The sequence below is a fragment of the Bos taurus genome, chromosome 4, assembly GCF_002263795.3.
Source record: "Bos taurus isolate L1 Dominette 01449 registration number 42190680 breed Hereford chromosome 4, ARS-UCD2.0, whole genome shotgun sequence".
Lineage (NCBI taxonomy): Eukaryota > Metazoa > Chordata > Mammalia > Artiodactyla > Bovidae > Bos > Bos taurus.
The window spans coordinates 32898944-32920568 of NC_037331.1; the positions used below are offsets into that span (position 1 = coordinate 32898944).

Consider the following 21625-nt stretch of genomic DNA (forward strand, 5'->3'; position numbering starts at 1 on the left):
GTTCCTATTGTCTGTATTTTCTCCTTTTTTAGTTTCGCTATTCAAATTGGCTTGATAGGTTGTATATGGTGCTGGGGACTTTGGCTGCCATCATCCACGGAGCTGGACTCCCCCTCATGATGCTGGTGTTTGGAGACATGACGGATAGCTTTGCAGCTGTTGGAAGTTCCGGAAACATAACTTTTCCAAACACAATTAATGGAAGTAAGTGTTGTTTGTGGTACTGATTTTTTTGAAAGCTTGATGAAAAATCATTGACTCAAAGTGAAGTTTGTGGAGTCTTCACTAAGTATGCATTAGTGTGTTTAGTGCTGCGTGAGATGAAGGGGTCATATCTGTAAAGAATTTGAGAAGATGATATTCACAGTCATTAGAACATACAGTGAAAGTGCTGGTAGAGATAGATGGGAAAAGAGAGAGCTCTATGAAGTCAGAAATATCCCAGGCAGTTTCAGGAAAAGGTGTTGGAACCTAATCTGGTATTTGAATTTTAAGTAGAAATCAGTTACACAGTTCCGTGACATATTGATTATGGGTATAAGAGACAGGAATCCAAGATGATTCTAAAGTTTTTAGTCTGAGAAACTGCATAAGTTGGATGCAGTTACTAACAATTGAGATGAGGAAGATAGAGGGAGATCAGTTTTGGCAGTAAATACCAAAAATTTAATTTTGGGCATCGTCACAGGTTGGGCTTTTTGGAAACATGGAAATGGAGAAATGGGGACAAGAGAAGCTGTGTGTGTGTTTAGGATGGGAGAATAACAGCTTGTTTGTATGCTGATAGAAATTATCCAAGATAGAAGAGAAAGTGATGTTTTGGGAGAGATGGAGAGATTCATTTGAGTGCTGTCCTTGAGAAAGGAAGGAAACTTATGCTTAAGAGGAAATACTTGCTTGAAGTACAGGCATGAATAGTTCACCAACAGTAACGGGTGAGAAGACAGAGTATTTGAATGTTAGTGCTCAAAGGTTGGTATACTTGGACACGAGGACTTGTAGAACTTGTCTTCTCAGTCAAATAGGAAGCAAGACATTTGGCTGATCAAGAAAGGAAACCTAAAATAAGTTTTGGGAATTCCCTGGCCATCTAGTGGTTAGGACTCCACCCTCTGCTGAGGGCCCAGATTTAATCCTTGGTCAGGAACTAAGAAAAATCTCCTAAACTGCATGGCATCACCAAAAAAAAAACTAAAATAAGTTTCTTAGCAGAGTGAGAAAGTGAGTGGACTAGGGTGTCACACACTTTCACATCCTTGAACTTGATTGAGGAGAAACTGGCTCATAACTGAGCTCCCAAGTCACCTTTGGTCAAGTGTACATTGATTTCGACTAAACCGCACAGAGACTTACAGCCTGATGTGCACTCAAGTCATGGAAACCTTGAAGAGGCCTTTTGTGCACTCCAGGATTTAGTGACATAGATTTTTCAGGACCTTAAGTCTCTGATGATTGCTGTGAATCCTTTCCCCCAGAAATATGCACGCAGATGTGCATGCCATTTGGGGGTCTTTATGGATCCTCTGATACCTGTCTGTGGATCCTAGGAACTTTGTGTGTGTGTGTGATGCTGAAGAGCACGTTCTTTACCCTGCGGCAGGACTGCTTCAAATTATGTGAATGCCGGTAATGAGTTTGGCTAGAGAATCTTACTGTGTGTCTGAGTTCTGTAAAATTCTCATGTGTTTGTTAAGCCCCTTCAAGAGGACCGGCCAGAAGATGTTGCACCGCATTTGGACTGGCACCTTTCTTTCACACCAGTCAGCAAAAGGAAATGTTTAAGGCTTTCTGTGTTCATTGGTTCCCATGCATGCTGTAATTTAGCAATATTCTTTGGAGTTGTGTTACCACCTTACAATGCAAGAATCTTTCAGTGCTCTGTGGTAGCTCAGCCGACTTTATATGTACATCTGTGACCCATTTTGATCTTACTCATTTTTTAATTCAGTCCAGACACACACACATTGATCTAACTGTGGGAGGTTTCTACTTACCCCCCTGTATACCTGCATGTACTCCATGGAGGGCCAGTGCTGAACCCAGCTGTGTTAGTCAGGAAATACCAGGCTGTTAACGCAGCTGTTGAAGGTTGGCCCAGTCTGGGAAGAGTGGACTATCACATGGCTCCCTGCAGCTAGCAGAGCTGAGCTCTCATGGGCCACAGGAAACGCACCTTGAGCCGTGTGGATCGGTCTGTTTCAAACTTTATTTTTATTTTTAAAAATGTTTTGTATAAGTTTATTGTGTATAATGTTTAGAGGTTGTTTTCCGTTTCCAGTTATTATAAAGTGCGGACTGGAGTCCTTGTGTTGTACAGTACATCCCTTGTAGCCCGTCTTATACCCAGCAGTTTTGTACCTTCCCCTCCAGGCCCTGTGCTGCCCCTCCGCTGCGCTCCCCCCTCTCCACTGCTGACCCTGGTTTGTTCTTTGTATCTGTGAGTCTGTGTCTCTCATTATGTTCACTAGTTTGTTGGGTTTTTTTTAGGTTCCACATATGATTGATAATATCATACAGTATTTGTCTTTGTTTTTGACTTATTTCACTTAGCATGATGCTGTAGAAGTTCACACATGTTGCTGCCAGTGCCAAAATTTTGTTCTTTTTTGTGGCTCAGTAGTGATCGATTGTATATGTATATATACACCACATCTTCTTTAACCATTTATCTGTCAGTGGACACTTAGGTTGCTTCCATATCTTGGGCAACTGCAAATAATGCTGCTATGAACATTGGGATGTGTGTTCAACTGGTCTTTTTTTTAAAACTGCATTAACATTTATATACATTTTATCTTGATCACTGAAAAATTACTCGGCCCTTACTTTCATAAGAAAATAATCGAGCTCTTTAAGTAGGAGTCCTAACCATTGCTGTGTCTTGGCTTTGCCTGGTCCGTATTTACGTGTGAGACGGACAGTAACCTGACCTAGTTACCTAGTAGCGTAGTAAGTCCTCACAATGGTCCGGCTGTGGAGACTTGCTCCTCCTCGGCATGCATCGTCATAGATGTTCGGATCACGGAGTTTCCACCTGGGGAGGTAGTTCATGTTGCATTCCTTGCCAGTCCTTCCCGTTCAGCTCCCTCTTCCAGTCTTGGGGAAACCTAGAGAACTATTTGGACGTTTGGTCTCTGTCTCTGCTACCTTCTGAAGAGATGCTGTTTTCAGTAGTTACAGTGCTGGCTCTGGAGCGTAGGACGCCTGGCTCTGAAACTCCACCTTTGTCAGTTTTTAGTTAAGACGATTGGGGGATTATTTTCATACCTTAATCTCATCTTTGGAACAGTTAGATAGCGGTAGAACCTACTTCATAGAATGATTGTGAGAATTAAATGGATTCCTCACTTAAGGCTCACAGAAGAGGGATTAGTCATAAAAAAAGTGCTCAATAATTGTTAATATTTGTAATAATTATCAACAAGAAGCTCATGCTTCCATGCTCCTCACAAATGAACCTACATAACTTGCAATGATATGGCTCCTTATCTCCTTTCATCTTTTCAGAACTCTGTGATACTAACTCAGTTTTTATAGTTGTTGAAAGGCAGACTGCAAGTCACTCAGTACCTGTTATGAATGTGAAGCCGTCCTTCTCAGGTGCGTTTCCTTAGTAACTATGGACTGCTAGCCATGCCCTTCAGGGAAGGCAAGGGCCTCAAACTATGGCCCGTGGGCCGTATCTGGCCTATTGCCTCTTTTTATGCCATCTGTGAGCTTAGAATGATTTTTGCATTTTTAAATCACTGGGAAAAAATGAAAGAAAAATATTTTGTGACACATAAAATAATTTGAAATTGAAATTTCAGTATCTATACATAAAGTTTTAGTGGAACACAGACATGCCCACTTGTTTGCGTATTATCTATGGCTGCTTTCATGGAAGCCACAGACGTTGTTATACTATTTATGGCTACTCCCTTTAGGGGAGTTTAGGATGCAGATCAGAAATGAGGCACTCTGTGCTCTGGAGAACTGGCAGAACAGGTCTTCAGATAGATGTTTTCAGGATTTGATCTTAGGAGGCCAGTTCTTGCATCTCCTCATATCTATAAAAGCACTTATTTCCTTCATGGGGACATTAGTTTCTCTTGACTAGCAGAAAACCTTTGCAAAGATAAGTGCTTGTTTGCGAGAACTCCCCCTTCACCGAAATTGAATATGTACTGTCCTTCCCTCGCCACTTGTTTGGAGCAGTTTCTCAGAGCTATATGAGGTGCTATCTCCCAGACTATAACCCTCATTTTGCCTAAAATAAAACTTAGCTCACAGCTCTCGTGCATTTTTTAAAAAGTTGACCGAGTGCTCTATGTACCAGCAATAGTATGTGTCCTAAAGAAGCATTTCCAGCCCCCAGGAAACTTGGTATAATGGGTGGAATGTACCGGGAGCCAATCAATGCACTGGATGTGAGTAGTGCTATGATACAGAGATACACAAAATACTTGGGAAGGGAAGGATGGGTGTTTGGCTCTTTATGATTTATCTCTACATTAATTTTTACCCAAGGACAGTCAGTATTCTGTTATAAACCTGTTTGCAGATTCAGACTTCCAGATGTCCTGAAGTTTGCCTGGATGGGGAGGATTTCAAAGGTTTTGATGTTGGTCCTGGAGATGAGGGCAAGCAAGCTTTCTGATGCTTCTGGTGGGAGAATCAGCCTTTTGGGACCCCAGACACCCTCAGACCTTTCTTCTTGTCCTTCTCCAGGTAGAACCTCGTGACCTCTTCATGGGGGCAGACTAGATACCAGAGCCTCCTTGTTGGATAGGAAGTATTCCTTGCTTAAGGAAGCTTGGATTTGCTAAGGCTCTTGAAAGTCTGGGAGTTTTACAATAAACATAGGCTTTAACTAGACAGTCGTAAAAACTTTTGAGTGAACATGTCCTTCTCTGCTGCTGTAATAGACCCATTATCATCTTTCCTTCTTGTAACACCTTTCTCTAATCATCTTTTTGTTGTGGACCTGATATCCTGATATCCTCCCTTGTATCTCCATCTTGTTAGATTTTGCCTTTGCTTTAAAATCTCTGTTGAGTTGGGCCTTGCAAACTCTGGTCCACTTGTGTGGACAGAGCTTCACCAGTGCTGAAGTTCTGTAGTCTTCTAGGAGTTCTCATCTTCCTCATGAGACTATGCACTGCCGGAAAATGAGCCTGAGTAAAGGTGATTGTCATTTTTAGACATGTTGTGTTAAAGGTGACAGGTTGGGGACAAGTGTAAACGATATCCAGGCAGTTGAAGGTAAGAGACTGAATCTTGGCACAAAGAGTAGGCCTAGAGATTTGGCATCATTTGAGTTGAAGGGATGATAAATCTCCTGGGCCAAGATTCATTGGGCATTTAATATCTTCTGGGCACTCTTCTTAGTGCTTTGTGTGTATTAACGCCTTTATTTCTTCATGGGCATGAGGTTGATACTGTTATTATCTATACATTACAGATGAGGAAACCAGGGCTCAGAGGGTTGAGTATATTTAATTGACTGAGGTTATAGAATTACTCGCTATCTGAACCCATGCAGACCAGCTCCAAGTCCAAGGAATCAGGTGGACAGAGGGAGACCCAGAAAGGAAGACACTGAGGATTACATGTTAATCCAGAAATGAAAGTACTGGGGGAGATCTGCCATGTCTCATGGTGTGAGTGTCACCCAGAGGTACCCTGAAAATAAACTCTTGATTATTTGTCTCTAGGGGTTCAATTGATGGTACGTGGATGACTTTTCTTTTTCTCCATAACTATATATGTCTTGGTTGGTTCTGTTTAGTCTCCTACCAGACTGTGGGCTGAGGAAGGGAGAAAAGGAGACATTCAACTGCTAAGAGAAGTTAATAATTCAGGGAAACAGGAAAAAAAAGTAGAAATAACTTACTTTTCTATTTATCTTTTACCATTTCTACTCTTACTTCACCAAAACTCGTGAGGAATGTGAAAACTATTTGTGAAATGCCAATAATCAAAATAATGTTTATATTCTGCTGCTTAAACTATGAACATACAAAGAATATGCAGGTCTTGGGTGTGTGTCCTTGGTGTTGATAAGATAGAAAACACTGCTGTCAGTGTCGTCAAGGCCAGTGTGATGAGTGTGCTTCCGACTAGAATGATAGCTGATATTTCAGTTCTAAGTACTTCTTAAAAATTTCCATGATGGTTGTTTTTTTCATTTGCTCAAGGATTTCTTCTGCTCTCAACTATTTCATTGGAAAAATTCTTAGAGATAAATTTCTGGAAAAATCAAATACCAAATAATGGCAAAGTATTTTGCAGTATATTGTTTAGTGTGGCAGTTTAATTTTTAAGTTTGAGTAAAAACTTAAAATATGTTTAATTTTTCTAGAATAGTAGTTGTAGTGTAAAATAGTCAGATTTTTTTGTTGTTGTTACTATGGGGGAGATGCTTTTTTAAAAAGTAGGTTAGTTACAGTGTAAACTCTATAAAAAGTAGCAAAAATGAAAATAGATAATACCTGACTCGTTCTAGGTGTTTAAGAAGTGAGATGAATAAACGAGAGACCAAATCACAGAATTTTATAGGTGAAAAAGAGCCCAGAGAATCATCTGGCCCAAACCCATAATTTTGTAGATGTAGAAACCAGTGGAGGCCAGAAGGGAATTGCTTGCTAGTGGGCATTGCTGAATTCCTGGGCCAGGAATCCTGCCTTTTATTCTGGTATTTTCCCCACTCTATTGGTAGTTTCTTTTTTTTTTTTTTCTTTTTTCTCCAATTTTATTTTATTTTTAAACTTTACATAATTGTATTAGTTTTGCCAAATATCAAAGTGAATCCGCCACAGGTATACATGTGTTCCCCATCCCAAACCCTCCTCCCTCCTCCCTCCCCATACCATCCCCCTGGGCCGTCCCAGTGCACCAGTCCCAAGCATCCAGCATCATGCATCGAACCTGGACTGGCAACTCGTTTCCCACATGATACTTTACATGTTTCATTGCCATTCTCCCAAATCTTCCCACCCTCTCCCTCTCCCACAGAGTCCATAAGACCGTTCTATACATCAGTGTCTCTTTTGCTGTCTCGTACACCGGGTTATTGTTACCATCTTTCTAAATTCCATATATATGCGTTAGTATACTGTATTTATGTTTTTCCTTCTGGCTTACTTCACTCTGTATAATAGGCTCCAGTTTCATCCACCTCATTAGAACTGATTCAAATGTATTCTTTTTAATGGCTGAGTAATACTCCATTGTGTATATGTACCACAGCTTTCTTATCCATTCATCTGCTGATGGACATCTAGGTTGCTTCCATGTCTTGGCTATTATAAACAGTGCTGCGATGAACATTGGGGTACACGTGTCAAATTCTGCCTAAAATGGAAGCAAACACTTCAAACCCAACTTTTCATTTGGTCTTTTCTCTCCCTAAGATTCCATCCTGTGGACTTACATATTAGTGTATCAGGCAGGGCAGCCCCGAGGTACCGCTCTTCAGGCCAGGAGTGACGGTGGCTCCCAGAGGCACCTCGGTCACCTGCAATGAGCCCAGCCACCCTGAGTGTCAGGCAAGTGCCAGAGGGGAGTGATCATCTAAGCAGAAGGTCCAAGTCGCTCTTGCTTGTGTCTGATGGAGCTTCCTGCACAGATGATGGGAACAATTGAGTCACAGCATTCTTGGGCTAGAACGGGGCTAGAACGGACCTGACAGGCCATTGAAGGCAGTGGTTCCCTCATGTCTTTGATCAGAGAATCCTCCTGTGTGAATGATATCTGTCGTAGATGCTGCCCGGGGAAATCAGCTCCAAGAGAGGCTTCCTTGGTTGAAAGTGGTGGAGGGGAGGACCTCTGCTAACTGTCTCTCCGACCACCTGGCAGCAGTGCTGAAGTCACTGCATGTGTTGCCACCACATTTGTCCCGGCTGCAGCCCGTGCTGAGTCATCCTTTTTCTTCCCAATTCCTCTCTGTGCTTCCACTCACCCCCGCCCTCTAGTATCCGGTTCTCCACACACTCTCAGGAGGAGCTTTAAAATAAAAAATGTGTTTGGCTGTTCTGGATTTTAGTTGCAACATGCTGACTCGTAGTTGCTGCATGTGAGAACTAGTTCCTTGGCCAGGGATTGAACCCAGGCTTCCTGCATTGGATTGCTGAGTCCTAGCCACTGCACCACGAGGGAAGTCCCTAAGAATGAGCTCTTACAGACATATGACAGGTCACATCTATCCTCGATGGTTTTCCATAGCCTGGAATAAATCCGTCTTCCATTGGCCCACCTGGCCCACCTGATGTCCCCCTCCTGCCTTGTCAGTCTCATTGGTTGTTGCTTTCTGAGTACAGCCCACCCACAGTGACCTTCTCACTGTTCCATGAACACTCTCATTTCCTCCCTGGCTAGGGGCCGTGTAGAACCTGCCCCAGCTTCTTATCATTCATTTCTCCCACAGGAAGACCTTCGTCCCCAGTCCACTCCAAAGCTACTGTAGCATCACTGCTTTATTTCCCTTTTATCAGTTAGTACACTTGTTGATTTATTGAGTTACTTGTTTATCCAGTTCAGTTCAGTCGCACAGTCATGTCTGACTCTTTGCGAACCCCATGGACTGCAGCCTGCCAGGCTATTACAGCTTCTCAAATGGGAAGAAAGGTGTAACAGAAAAAAGTTCCTGTCTTAAGTTAACTGTCTTACTATTTCAGCAGTGGTACCCTGTCACATGCAGTTTGGGGTCTGATAGTGAAAGGGTTTCCTACTCACATAGAATCCAGTGAGATTAGAAAAAGCGGCGCTCTCGTTCTGAGTTGTGTCCAGAGTATCCAGAACAAAGCCTGCTGTGCAAAGTGGTTTGAAAACCCCTTTATAACATAATCTAATTTTACCAATTAGGAAATCACAGATGTATCCATGTCACATACTTGTCTTTACACTGTTATTAAGCGTTCAGTAGTTAAAACTACTAAACTTATTGAGATATTTGGGTCAGATAAAAATGTAATTAAATGTGATTCCAAAATGGTATGAAGTCTTTAGTTGTGGTGCTGGACACTGTTTGGTGGTTTAGTCATTAAGTCGTGTCTGACTCGTGTAACCCTAACCCCATGGACTGTAGCCCGCCAGGCTCCTTTGTCCATGGGATTTCCCAGACAAGATTTTGGAGTGGGTTGCCATTTCCTTCTCCAGGGGAACTTCCTGAGCCAGGAATTGAACCTGAGTCTCCTGCATTGCAGGCAGAAGCCTGTTTAGTGGTAGGTTTCTTTGTGGTCTTGCTTGGTTTTAGAAAAGGCCTTCCTTACCCCAGGTAGTAAGGTGGTGGTCTGCTGTATCTCTGTTTAACCCCACAATATGCAAGACACATGTACGAAACAGAATGATTGTTGGCATATTCTTACAAATGGTCTGCGTGTTGCTGGCTCTGTGAAATCCTTGAAGGTCTTTGGAACAGGCGCAGGTACAGCAGACAGAGCAGCAGGCTGTGCACCAAGGATACAAAGGTAAATGACACAGTCGTGTTCTCAGGCGCTCACACCCGTGGAAACGGCAGGAGGAGATGGGTATGAACTGTGGCGTGTCTGTTCTAGGGTTGACTTAGTCAGCTGAATCGTGTGTCCGTGGCGTGTCTGTTCTAGGGTTGACTTAGTCAGCTGAATCGTGTGTCAGTTACTCTGGAACCCTGTGAGTCACCCTGCTGGAGATAAGCCACTTAGGAAGAGGTCATACTGAGCTCCTGCGTGAAGGACCAGTCTTTTCCAGGAGAAAGACTAGGAAAAGGCAGTCCAGGTAGAGAGAGGAGAATGAAGGAGGGCTTAGAGGAGGAAAGCTGTCAGCACTTCTCCCCTCCATCTCATCTCAGTATGTGGACAGTAGCTTTTCGTCTGAAAGGACAGAGCTTGGTCTCATGAAATTGAAGCAGCATCTTTTGTCATGCCCTGTTTCCTCTCTAATCCCAAGGGCAAAGGCTTCAGGAATGTGATGATCAAGCAGACTTGGGCTCTGTTTCGTTTTATGCTGTGGTATCCTCGCCCCCTACCCCCAACCCCAGATGGTGGCTGCACAGTGCCCTAGCTACTGGGATGAGGAGAAAGGGTGGGGATAAAAAAAAAATCTGGAAAGTCATTGTGTGGCTTATTGTGGTAAGATTGTAAAGGAATTAATAGGGCATGTATGGCTCTTGGACTTTGTCCTTTATCCAGTGGACTGTCATTTAAGGTTATTAACAGAGGCAATATAATTATATTTTTGTTCCCAAATAGAAGATGTGGTGGCAAGATAAAGACTTGATGGGATTAGAAAAGCCAGTTAGGAAGCTCTTGTTAGAGCAGATGTAAGAGGTAATGGGGACCTGAACCAGACATTAGCTATGAGGAAGGAGAGGATTTGAGTGGCGCCCAGACAGATGCAGGAGTCACTGAAGCTGCGCAAGTGGTAGAGGCCACCCTGGGAGTGAGTGTAAAATTCTGAGAGGCAGCAGCATGGAGGGAGGAGAGGGCATGAGGAACTGGTGGATAAGACTAAGAGAGAGGGATCAGAGTTATGGGAGGATGAGGAGGATGAGGTGCTGGAAGCCAGAGGAGAAAGTGGTCAAGAATCTAAGCAAGTATTTTATTAAAATAAAAGCTACACTTAAATATTTGACTTTTCTTGTTGGGGAGGGATTAATTAGGAGGTTGGGATTATCATGTATGATATAAAATAGATAACCAACAAGGATCTACTGTGTAGCACAGGGAACTCTACTCAATCTGTTGGAGAATCTGAAGAAAAGTATATGTAGGTGCATATATACACACACACATATACATGTACATATATACATGTACACTCATATACACATAATGTCTACTAGTTTTTATATACCATACCTTGGGAACCTAGATGATCTTTTCAATCATGTATCCACCTCCTTCCATCCACACAACACACCCATACTCCTGCCAAAGCAGCTTACTCATTCTTCACACATGCAGTGTTGTTCTCTTTGCCAGAAAAACTTTTCCTCTTCTTTCCCATACCTGTCAAGAGCACACTCAGCTGAACTAGGCCCTCTTATGTTGCATTGTAACTTTTGAAATGATTACAAGATTTAAAGTGTGCTCTCTGCATTGATCCAGCCATCTTGATTATGACAATGTATACTACAAAAATATTCACCATGTATGTGGACAGGTATGTTTAATGTGGCATTGCATGTAACAGTAAGACTGGAAGCAACTGAAATAGATGCAACTTTGAAAAAACAAAGATAACACATACACACACATGTGAAAGTCACTCAGTCGTGTCTGACTCTTTGCGACCCCACGATCTATAGCCTGCCAGTCTCCTTTTTCCATGGAATTCTCCAGACCAGAATACTGGAGTGGGTAGCCATTCCCTTCTCCAGGGGATCTTCCCAACTCTGGGATCAAACGCAGGTCTCCCACATTGCAGAGATATTCTTCACTAACTGAGCCACCGGGAGGCCCCATATACACACGTACTGACATGGAAAATTGGCCACTGAATGTGAACTGTGATTCTGTCTTTTAAAATAAGCATGTATGTGTATTGATGTATGTGTAAAATTGCATATAGAAAATAAAATCTGAAAAAAATTCACACCAGAATAGGAATAGTGGCTAGTGCGTGTGTGTGTGTGTGTGTGTTTGGAGGGAGGTGTTAGAGTTTTAATGTATCTTGTCCCAAAATGTTAACATCTGCTAATACTGCATAATACTGGTGTTTATTACAGTCTTCTTTGTATCTTACATTTTTAAAATAAAAACTGAAGAAATATGGTGTTCAGTTTGAAATACTAAATGGGTTTAGGGTCAAGTCTGCACTGATATTTATCAGGACAAAGCCCACAGAAAAGATTTTTCTCCATGTCCTCTTGGAGTGGTATTTCATAAAACATTTTAATCCAGGGATCATTAGTATCTCAGGTGACAGACTCCTTCTTAATCAATGCAGCTTTCTTCGCGCAAATAAGCTTCGCTGAACTTTGTGTGTGGTTGCACACATCCAGTAGTAAAGGATTTGCACAGATGCCCTGATGCTTATAGATAATTGCAATTAAATTAGTTCGACCCATTTTTGTGTAAGTTGTTAAGTGACACAAGTTTGATTCATTTTTATATGCTTATCTTTTTGAAATTTCCTCATTTGTCGGTGCCGGGTCTGAGTTGCGGCATGTGGGATTTTTTTGGGGGGTGCGTGGGCTTTTCCTGTTGGGGATGTGGGCTTCTCCAGTTGTGGCATGCCTGCTCCAGGGCGTGAGGGCTTAGTTGTCATGCACAGCATATGGGATCTTAGTTCCTTGACCAAGGATTGAACCCACGTCCTCTGCATTGGAAGGCAGATTATTAATACTGGACTGTGGAGGAAGTTCTATTTATATGCATATTTTTAATGGAAAATAAAGAGACATAACAGTGTGTGTTTGTTTTGAGGTGAACTAGGTACTATAGTCAGAACAGAGTATGGCAAGAAGCTGGAGAAGGAAATGACCACGTAAGTAGACATTTTTCTACTATTGTTAAATCTTTCTGTCTTAATCCAATTGTAATGTTAAAATTTTTGCACTATTATAATAAAGATTCAAAATTTTGAGGGGAGCAACATCATTGTTCATTTTTTAGGAGGATACAATGTAGGTTTTTTTCTTAAAAGCATTTGCTGCATAAGACACTCTAAGGTGAAGGCTGAGCCTGGATCAGACTGATGTATGCATTGGTAAATATAGAATATCATCTGCAGGGAAATCAGAGGGGTTCAAAGTGGGCTTGTTTAAAATGCAGTTAAGAATCACATTATTTGCAATGGCTTTGTATTATTAGTTTCCTTCTTGGCTGGCTTTAGTCATGATGTAATGAGATCAGTTAACAGGATTTTTTTAAATATAGCATCTTATTCTGAACAATGAAACAAGACATTCCAGAATAAATATAGTCCTTTTAACCTCAGCTTACTTTGGAAGCTTTCATTAATGATTTACTTACCTTGAAGTTTGCTCTCAGAACTGCTTATAAAACATGTCCAAAGGTATGAGTTGGTGATTCACAAGAAAATGATTGCACATTATCCTGTAATCCTAATCCTAATCCTACTCTAGAAGGTTTGAAGAAAATGGACATATTTGACCATATTTTGAAAGTTGAGAAGCAAACACCTCCAGATACTCTTATGGAGAGGCACTTTTTTAATATTGATGAAAAACAGTGTCTTATAACCATCTTGAAAGTGAAAGTTTCTCAGTCATGTCCAACTCTTTGTGACCCCATGGATTGTAACCTGCCAGGCTCCTCTGTCCATGGAATTCTCCAGGCCAGAACACTGGAGAGGGTAGCTGTTAGCTTCTCCAGGGAATCTTCCCAACCCAGGGATCGAACCCAGGTCTCCCGCATAGCAGGTGGATTCTTTACCATTTGAACCGCTCTGGAAGCCCGTAATCATCTTATAAATACTTAAACACAGGTATTTTTTTCTGAGTAAACGTAGACTGGTGGCTTACAATATTTTAGCTCATTTTCAAAGCACATTCCACTTGTTAAATGAGGCTTCTTTTTAGCTATCTCTTGCTGTATCATTAACACTTGGATAAAAAATATTGAGTCATCTATTAACTAAAATTTAGTATTCTAATTCTATCTTCCCTGATACATTGTACATTACCAGGTATAACTTGGGGAAGATAACGTTTACATCAGGCTGTGAACATTGATATCAGCAACTATCTGGTTATTACATCACCATTTTTATAGTTTCTGCATGATTCATATACGTTTTTTCTTTGAGGGTGGCAAGTTGTGAACTTTTAAAAGCAGGAATATTGGAATCCTGTATTTCATTTTTGAATGTTTGTTTTTACCTAAAAAGTAATTTCTTAGTGAAGCACATATGTTGTTTGCTTTTTTCTATATGAAGACTCAGATAAGGAAATACAAATTTGGCATTTCTAGTTGATCAAGGGTCTGGTTTTAGAAAATACTCATTCTTTTTATCATTAGAATTTAAACTGGGGGGCCTGCTACTTGATTCATTAAGCATTTCAGGATAACTCATGATGGCCAGTTGGGCAGATGATATAAAAACATTTTTTATTCTCAGTTGTCTGTTGGCAGATTAATAACCCAAAAGGTCAGGTGACCTTTTGGTTCTTGGTTTCACTTTCTGGCAAGTTCTGTCCCTTCTTTCCATTCCCCAGTGTGCAGAAACCATCCCAGTGTTCATCAGCTGATACCGGGGTAATCCAGGTGTGCGGATGACACTGGTAGACCTCACCTAATGCTGTGATGCTTTTAGGCACCACTCACGTCTTTCACAATAACTGGCGTTCTCTCCATGCTAATTGCGTGCCAGGCACAGAGGCAAGTGTTTTTATATATTACTGTGTCACAGTTCTTTTTCTTGGCCATGGTACAAGGCATACGGGATCTTAGTTCCCCAATCAGGGATTGAACCCATGCCCTTGGCAATGAAAGCATGGAGTCTTAACTGCTGGACCGCAGGGAAGTCCCACTGTGTTACAGTTCTTATCTCCATTTTGCCAGTTAGAAAACTGGGACTTGGAAAGGTGAAGTCAGCCTGTATTGCAGTTAAGAGCTGGGATTTGAGCCAAAACAGTAAGCACACTTCACCATGACATTCTACCAGGGTGGCCGTAGTTGGATGCTGACCATCAGCTCTGCTTTGAAGGAGGGCAAGATTGCCAGATGACTGAAAGGCAGGGCGGGTGGTCTGCTGGGAACAGTGCATGGATGAGAAAGTGGCGTGTGTGCAGCTTTCTTGTTGCTTTTCAGGTACGCCTACTATTACTCTGGAATTGGCGCTGGCGTGCTTATTGCCGCTTACATCCAGGTCTCGTTCTGGTGTCTGGCCGCTGGAAGACAAGTACACAGAATCAGAAAACAGTTTTTTCATGCCATCATGAAACAGGAGATAGGCTGGTTTGACGTGCATGACGTTGGAGAACTTAACACCCGCCTCACAGAGTAAGTACCTGGGTGTGTGTTGAACTCTGACGTGTGCTTCTTATTCTTTTAAAATGGAAGTGAGGTCATAAAATCTGTCAGGAGGTAATCCCTGGAGGCAATGCCCATCCCTCAGAAGTAATTCTGAAACTAAATTCCTTCTGAGTCTTGATCGTGCCTCATGCATCTTTTCGTTCCCACAACCCTGACAGGGCATGAAGAGGTCCCGCATGACTGGTAGTGAATGAGGGGTTGGACTTGCCAGACCCAAGACATCCTGTGGGAGTGAGCATTAGGGCGGTGACATGATACTTGCTGGGGACGTTCCTGAGCAAAATCCTAGATGTAAACTGATTTACCCCCCACTGAAACAAACAAACAAACACTCAACTAGCTTCAGGAAAAAGGTTCTGGTGTTCATAATCCTGATGTTTATTTCTAACACTGTTCTTTCAGTGACGTCTCCAAAATTAATGAAGGAATTGGTGACAAAATCGGAATGTTCTTTCAGGCAATGGCAACATTCTTCACCGGTTTTATAATAGGATTTACAGAAGGTTGGAAGCTCACCCTTGTGATTCTGGCCATCAGTCCTGTTCTTGGCCTGTCAGCTGCTATCTGGGCAAAGGTAGGTGTGAAGCCTATGAATCCAGGCTATTAAACTGTCTCCACCCTCAAAAAACACTCCACAACTCCTCCAGTAGAAGGCTGTTTCTGTCACATGATGACCCTGACACTGACGATGACGTTAAATCTTCTAAAATATCTTGGTGTTAAATCTTCTGTTCACAATCAGTGGGAATAGGCAGTTGTGACCTCACTGAGTTGTCCCCACCCAGACTCTGTGCTGTTATTAGGGGAAGGGAGAGATGGAGCTCTCCCATCTCCTTCTCTGCCTTCATGCAAAAGGCATGCTCGGCTCTCGGAGAGCTGTGTTTCCCGGTAGACAGTTCCATGTTCACAAGTAGAGCTTCAAGTTCAGTGACTAACGCGTAAGTCCCATTCAGTTACCATTACTGATGTCAGTGTTTTTGTAGATTTTATTTATTTTGTTGGCAGAACAGTTTTGTCAGCATTATCAATGGCTCTGTGTTTGTACATACTTAAGTCCATTGGTGTGAAGACAGTTTTTTAAAAAGAGGTTTTTTCTAGCCCCTTATGCATGTACGTCTGAGGTCTGTGGTTCCCTCTCTGTCACGAAAGCAAAAATGCAAATGGCCCTTCCTACCTCCGCAGGGAGGCCTTTCTCTTGAGACTGGGTGTGGTGTTCATTCTAAATTGATTTCCTGTAAGTGTAGGTGGCCATGGAGAGATTGGCCTGGTATGTAGTTTCTTAGAGAAAAAGAGAAATGAGAGACAGCGCTACACATTCACATGGCAAAAGGATGTAGAATAACGGAGGGCCAAGCAAACCGAAGCCTAACACAAAACAAATCAGGCTGTATTAAGAAATTAAAAAATTTAACCCTGTGGGATGGATATTGTTTTGCTGTTATAAACAGTAACCGCCATTTTTTAAAGTATCTACTGTGTCAGGCAAATACATATTTTTTCTCTTTTTAAAAAAATTTGTTGAAATGCAGTTAGTGTACAATGTTAATTTCTGCTGCTCAGCAAAGTAATTCAGATATACATATATATACATTATTTTTCATATTATTTTCCATTATGGTTTATCACAGGCTATTGAATACCATTTCCTGTGCTATACAATAGGACCTTGTTACCCAGATTCCACTTTTTTTAGGTTAAAAAATCCCAGGGAATTTCAGAGTATAAAATAACAACATATCTTAATCTCCCCCGAAATTAGTAAATGTTAGTTACACTTTTTGCAGCATTTAGCTATAATATTTTCTATATATGAAATAGAAGTTTGTAGAATATTACAGAATATTTTCCCCCTCATTCCATCATATTATCTTCTTCCTCAAAGGCACGAAATACATGTTCTTGTAAAGTGTAGACATTATCTCATTTAACAGAGGAAGAAATTGAAGTTCTGAGAACTCTTATTAATTTATTGTTCAGACTAACACAATGTTTGAATGGTGTTCTTGGTGGCTAAACTGCATCTCTGTTGAAATATTTGGCAAAAGCCTTTGTGTTAATTGATTTTTCTGTTTACTAGAAGGTTAGGCAGATTCTTCATATTAGTATTTGCTAAAAAACTGTTCTAAAATGTATTGATGTTTGTTCTAGTTAAGTTAGGGGGAAAAGCAGTAAGTTAATCTTTTAATAATTAATTGTGCATTACTTCAGATACTGTTTAATAAATGGAGGCTTCAATTGTCTGGTCGTCAGTCTTATTAAAAAAGAAATGAGGTCTGGTGGAGGAAGTTGCTTTGTCCTTGTGATTCTGAGGCTCTGTTCTGTAACTCAGAGGCACCGGGGCAAGAAGGCAGAACAGGAAGAGGCTTGGCCCCAGCAAGCTTCCTACTCCAAAAAGCCTCTTTTGATCTTTGCACGCAATTCTCTAACCCCGCCCAGAGACACTGGGTCAGCTAAGGACCAAAGGGAGGGGAAACTACTCCTACTCCTACATGAGGTGGTCCAACCTTAAGAACACTTTCACTCCCTCAGGTAGCAGAAGCAGGGGCCCCAGCAACTGCAGACAAACCATGCTGACGAAAGTAATACCACAGACAGTGAATGTAAAACTGCTGCTTGACCCACAACTCACAGAAGTAGGTTAAGAACTATATGCTAAATCCCCAAAGGGTAACTGCTTGCTAAAATAAAAGACTTTAAAATAGGACCCAGAGTCTCCTAACATAATAGATATCACACCCAAAATAGTTAAAAGAAGACCACTTGTCATACCAAGAACTACGAAAATCACAACTTCAATGAGAAAAAAACACTTAACTGACAAGCGCTGATACAATTCCTATGTCAGTATTGTTTGGCATGGATTTTGGAATAGTCACCAGAAAAATGCTTCACTAATCAATTACAAATTATCCTAAAACAAAAGGAAATAGAAAATATCAGCAGTGAAAAAGAAATTAAGAAAAAAGGACAGAATGGAATTAGATAACTGAAAGGTACAGCCGTAGAACAGAAGTCACGATGGAGGGGCTACTCTTGTTGAGTGGAGAGGACGGGATAGAGTCAGTGGACTGGAAATAGAACAATACAAGTCGCCCAGCACGAAACAGAAAATGAAAAGAGCCTCAGGGACCTGTGGGACAGTAGTACGATATAGAACATTTGTGACCACCAGAGTCCCAAAAGAAAGGAGAGAAGTAAGGCTGAAGGAATATTGTAAGAAGTAATTGCTGAGAATGTCCAAGGTTTGTGAAAGACAAACGTTCAGGTCCGAGAAGCTAAGCTAACCTCAAACAAGATAAACCCAAAGAAATCCATGCTAAAGCACATCATAGTTAAATCATTGAAAACTAAAGACAAAGAAAAAAGCTGGAATTGGCTAAAGATGAATAGCACATTACTGCTGCTACTGCTGCTGCTAAGTTGCTTCAGTCGTGTCCGACTCTGTGCGACCCCATAGACGGCAGCCCACCAGGCTCCCCCGTCCCTGGGATTCTCCAGGCAAGAACACTGGAGTGGGTTGCCATTTCCTTCTCCAATGCATGAAAGTTAAAAGTGAAAGTGAAGTTGCTCAGTCGTGTCTGACCCTCAGTGACCCCATGGACTGCAGTCTACTAGGCTCCTCTGTCCATGGGATTTTCCAGTACTGGAGTGGGGTGCCCTTGCCTTCTCCGGAACAGCACATTACATACAGGGAACACCAATTTGAATGACAATATATTTCTTATCTGAAACCATAAAGACCAGAAGGAAGTGGCAAAGTATTTTTTAAGTGCTTAAAGAAAAGACCTGTCAACTGTGGATACTTGGTTAAAGTATTTTTTAGGAATGATGGGGGAGATAAAAACATTCCCAGATCATGGAAGACTATAGAGGAACTTTCCATTAGCATACCTCCTATTAAAAACTGGCTAAATGAAATTCTTCAAACAGAAGGAAAGTGATACAAGGCATATTGGAGCATCAGGAAGGGAAAAGGAACAACAGAAAGAGCAGGAATTTGGGCCTTTCTTTTCCCAGGAGATTTCTAAATCATATTTGGTGATTGAACCCAGAATTATAAGTGGTAAAATGTTGATACCAGTAGATTTTTATGTCACCTATGAATATTGTGATATCCAGAACAACTAAGATGAAATAGTGATTAAAGAAATCTATTCTGTAAGTTCTGAGCTCCTGAAAAAGAATTCTCCAGGCACAGGCAACTTTTACTGGAAAAATTTACTGGACATTTAAAGAGGAATTGACACCAATTTTATACAACCTCCCCTAGAAGAAAGAAGACTTTATCTGCTTTCCCCCAAAAGCGGGAACTCTTACTCTGTGAAAACCATGTAAAGGAGATGAAAAAACAAGCTAAAAGCTGGGAAAAAAGTAACATGCAAGTCGTATATCTGACAAAGGATTAGTCTTTATCTAATATATAAGGAATTCTCAAAATTTGATAGTTAAAAAAAAATCACCAAAACTACTATTTAATAGAAATACCTGTAATCACTTTTTAAAATCAAGATGCATATTAGAATTATCTTGGAATTTTTTGAAAAATACCAATGCTCAGGTATTGCTTTTTTCCTCCAGAGTTCCAGATATGTTTCTTTTCTTTCTTTTTTTTTTTTTTAAGCAACCATGTTTCAAAACCACTGGACTGTATAATCTTTAATTTTATTCAGTTGTTTCATTTTCTATTTCTTACTCAGTGCTGGCATTTCATTTAGTTTATCTTTTCCAATTTCTCCATCTCTCTCTTTTTTTGATGTTCTTTCTCAAGCCTTTTTCGGCATAGTAGAAAAGCTTTTGTCTACATATATATAAATAGTATGGATAATATATATTTTTTAGAAAACTTACAAACTTTTGCCTAATTGAAAAAATTTATGACATTTTGATTTTACTTGTTTGACGTAGTATAAATAGAATGCTAGATTTCTAACTAAAAAATAAATATGCCACAAGCAACAAAGGTTTACCGTATAGCACAGGGAACTATAGTCAATATCCTGTAATAACCTGTAATGGAAAATAATCTGAAAAATAATGAGTATTTATGTATAACTGCATCACCTTGCTGTGCACCTGAGACACTGAAGTCAGCTATATTCAATAATATATATATATATATTAAGGAGAAAAACAACCCAAATGAACCAGTTAGGGATGGGCAGGAGAGAGAAACAAACGTCATCAGAGAGGTTATACAGGTGGCAGGTCAGCACATGAAAGGTTGTTTAACAGTGTTAGTTGTCAGTGAAAAGCAAATTAAACTTCAATGAGATACCATTATACATCTACCAGAAGGGCTAAAATAAAAGTGAAACCCCAAATGCTGCTGAGATGCAGAGAAGCAGGGTCACTCATTATTGGTGGGAGTGTAAAATGGTATTCAGCCTGAAAAAATAGTCTGCGATTTCTTACAAAACTAAACATGCAGTTACCGTACAGTCCAGCAGTTGTATTGGACATTTGTCTAAGAGAGACTATGTTCGTGTATTCACTCAATCTGTATTCAGGTGTTCATAGCAGCTGTATCGGTAATAGCCCCAAACTGAAACAACCCCAGACACTCTTGAACAGGTTACTGGTTGAGCAGCTGTGGTACATCCAGTGATACAAGGAAAGCAGTACTGATCACACACAGCCTGGATGAGTCTCTAGAGATTTGCACTTGGTGAAAAAGGCCAGTCCCGAAAGGTCACATACCTTATGCTCCATTTATATAATATTTTTGGAATGACAAAATAACAGGCAGAACAGTTTAGTGGTTTTCAGGTGTTAGGGATGGTGTGGAGGGGAGAAACGAGGAGTAGGAAAGGAGGTGGCTGTGACTACAGAAAGCAGGACTGAGGGATCCTTGTGATGGAATTGTTCTGTATTGTGATCGTCGTCACGTGAATCTAACAGGATAACATTGCTTGGAACTAACATCACTTCATGGGAAATAGATGGAGAAACAATGGAAACAGTGTCAGACTTTCTTTTGTTGGGCTCCAAAATCACTGCAGATGGTGACTGCAGCCATGAAATTAAAAGACGCTTACTCCTTGGAAGGACAGTTATGACCAACCTAGATAGCATATTCAAAAGCAGAGACATTACTTTGTCAACAAAGGTCCGTCTAGTCAAGGCTATGGTTTTTCCAGTGGTCATGTATGGATGCGAGAATTGGACTGTGAAGAAAGCTGAGCACCGAAGAATTGATGCTTTTGAACTGTGGTGTTGGAGAAGACTCTTGATAGTCTCTTGGACTGCAAGGAGATCCAGCCAGTTCATTCTAAAGGAGATCAGTCCTGGGATTTCTTTGGAAGGAATGATGCTAAAGCTGAAACTCCAGTACTTTGGCTACCTCATGTGAAGAGTTGAATCATTGGAAAAGACCCTGATGCTGGGAGGGATTGGAGGCAGGAGGAGAAGGGGACGACAGAGGATGAGATGGCTGGATGGCATCACCGACTGGATAGACGTGAGTTTGAGTGAACTCTGGGAGATGGTGATGGACAGGAAGGCCTGGCGTGCTGCGATTCATGGGGTCGCAAAGAGTTGGACACGACTGAACTGAACTGAACACACACTCACAAGTGCATGTAAAACTGGTAAATCTGAATAACATTGAATTAATGCTAAGTGTTAAATTTTTGGCTGGGATCTTGTTCTGAAGAGATCTTGGAGAT

The 21625-nt window shown here is 41.1% G+C and overlaps 1 protein-coding gene across 1 annotated transcript in view; it reads left to right on the forward strand.

Moving 5' to 3' along the window:
* ABCB1 (ATP-dependent translocase ABCB1) overlaps window positions 1-21625 on the forward strand; it is a 103132-nt gene that overhangs the window by 19417 nt on the left and 62090 nt on the right. Inside the window, 4 exon segments of the mRNA XM_024991021.2 lie at window positions 33-204; window positions 12387-12447; window positions 14736-14927; window positions 15363-15534. Of these exon segments, the coding sequence (XP_024846789.1) occupies window positions 33-204; window positions 12387-12447; window positions 14736-14927; window positions 15363-15534 (597 nt within the window).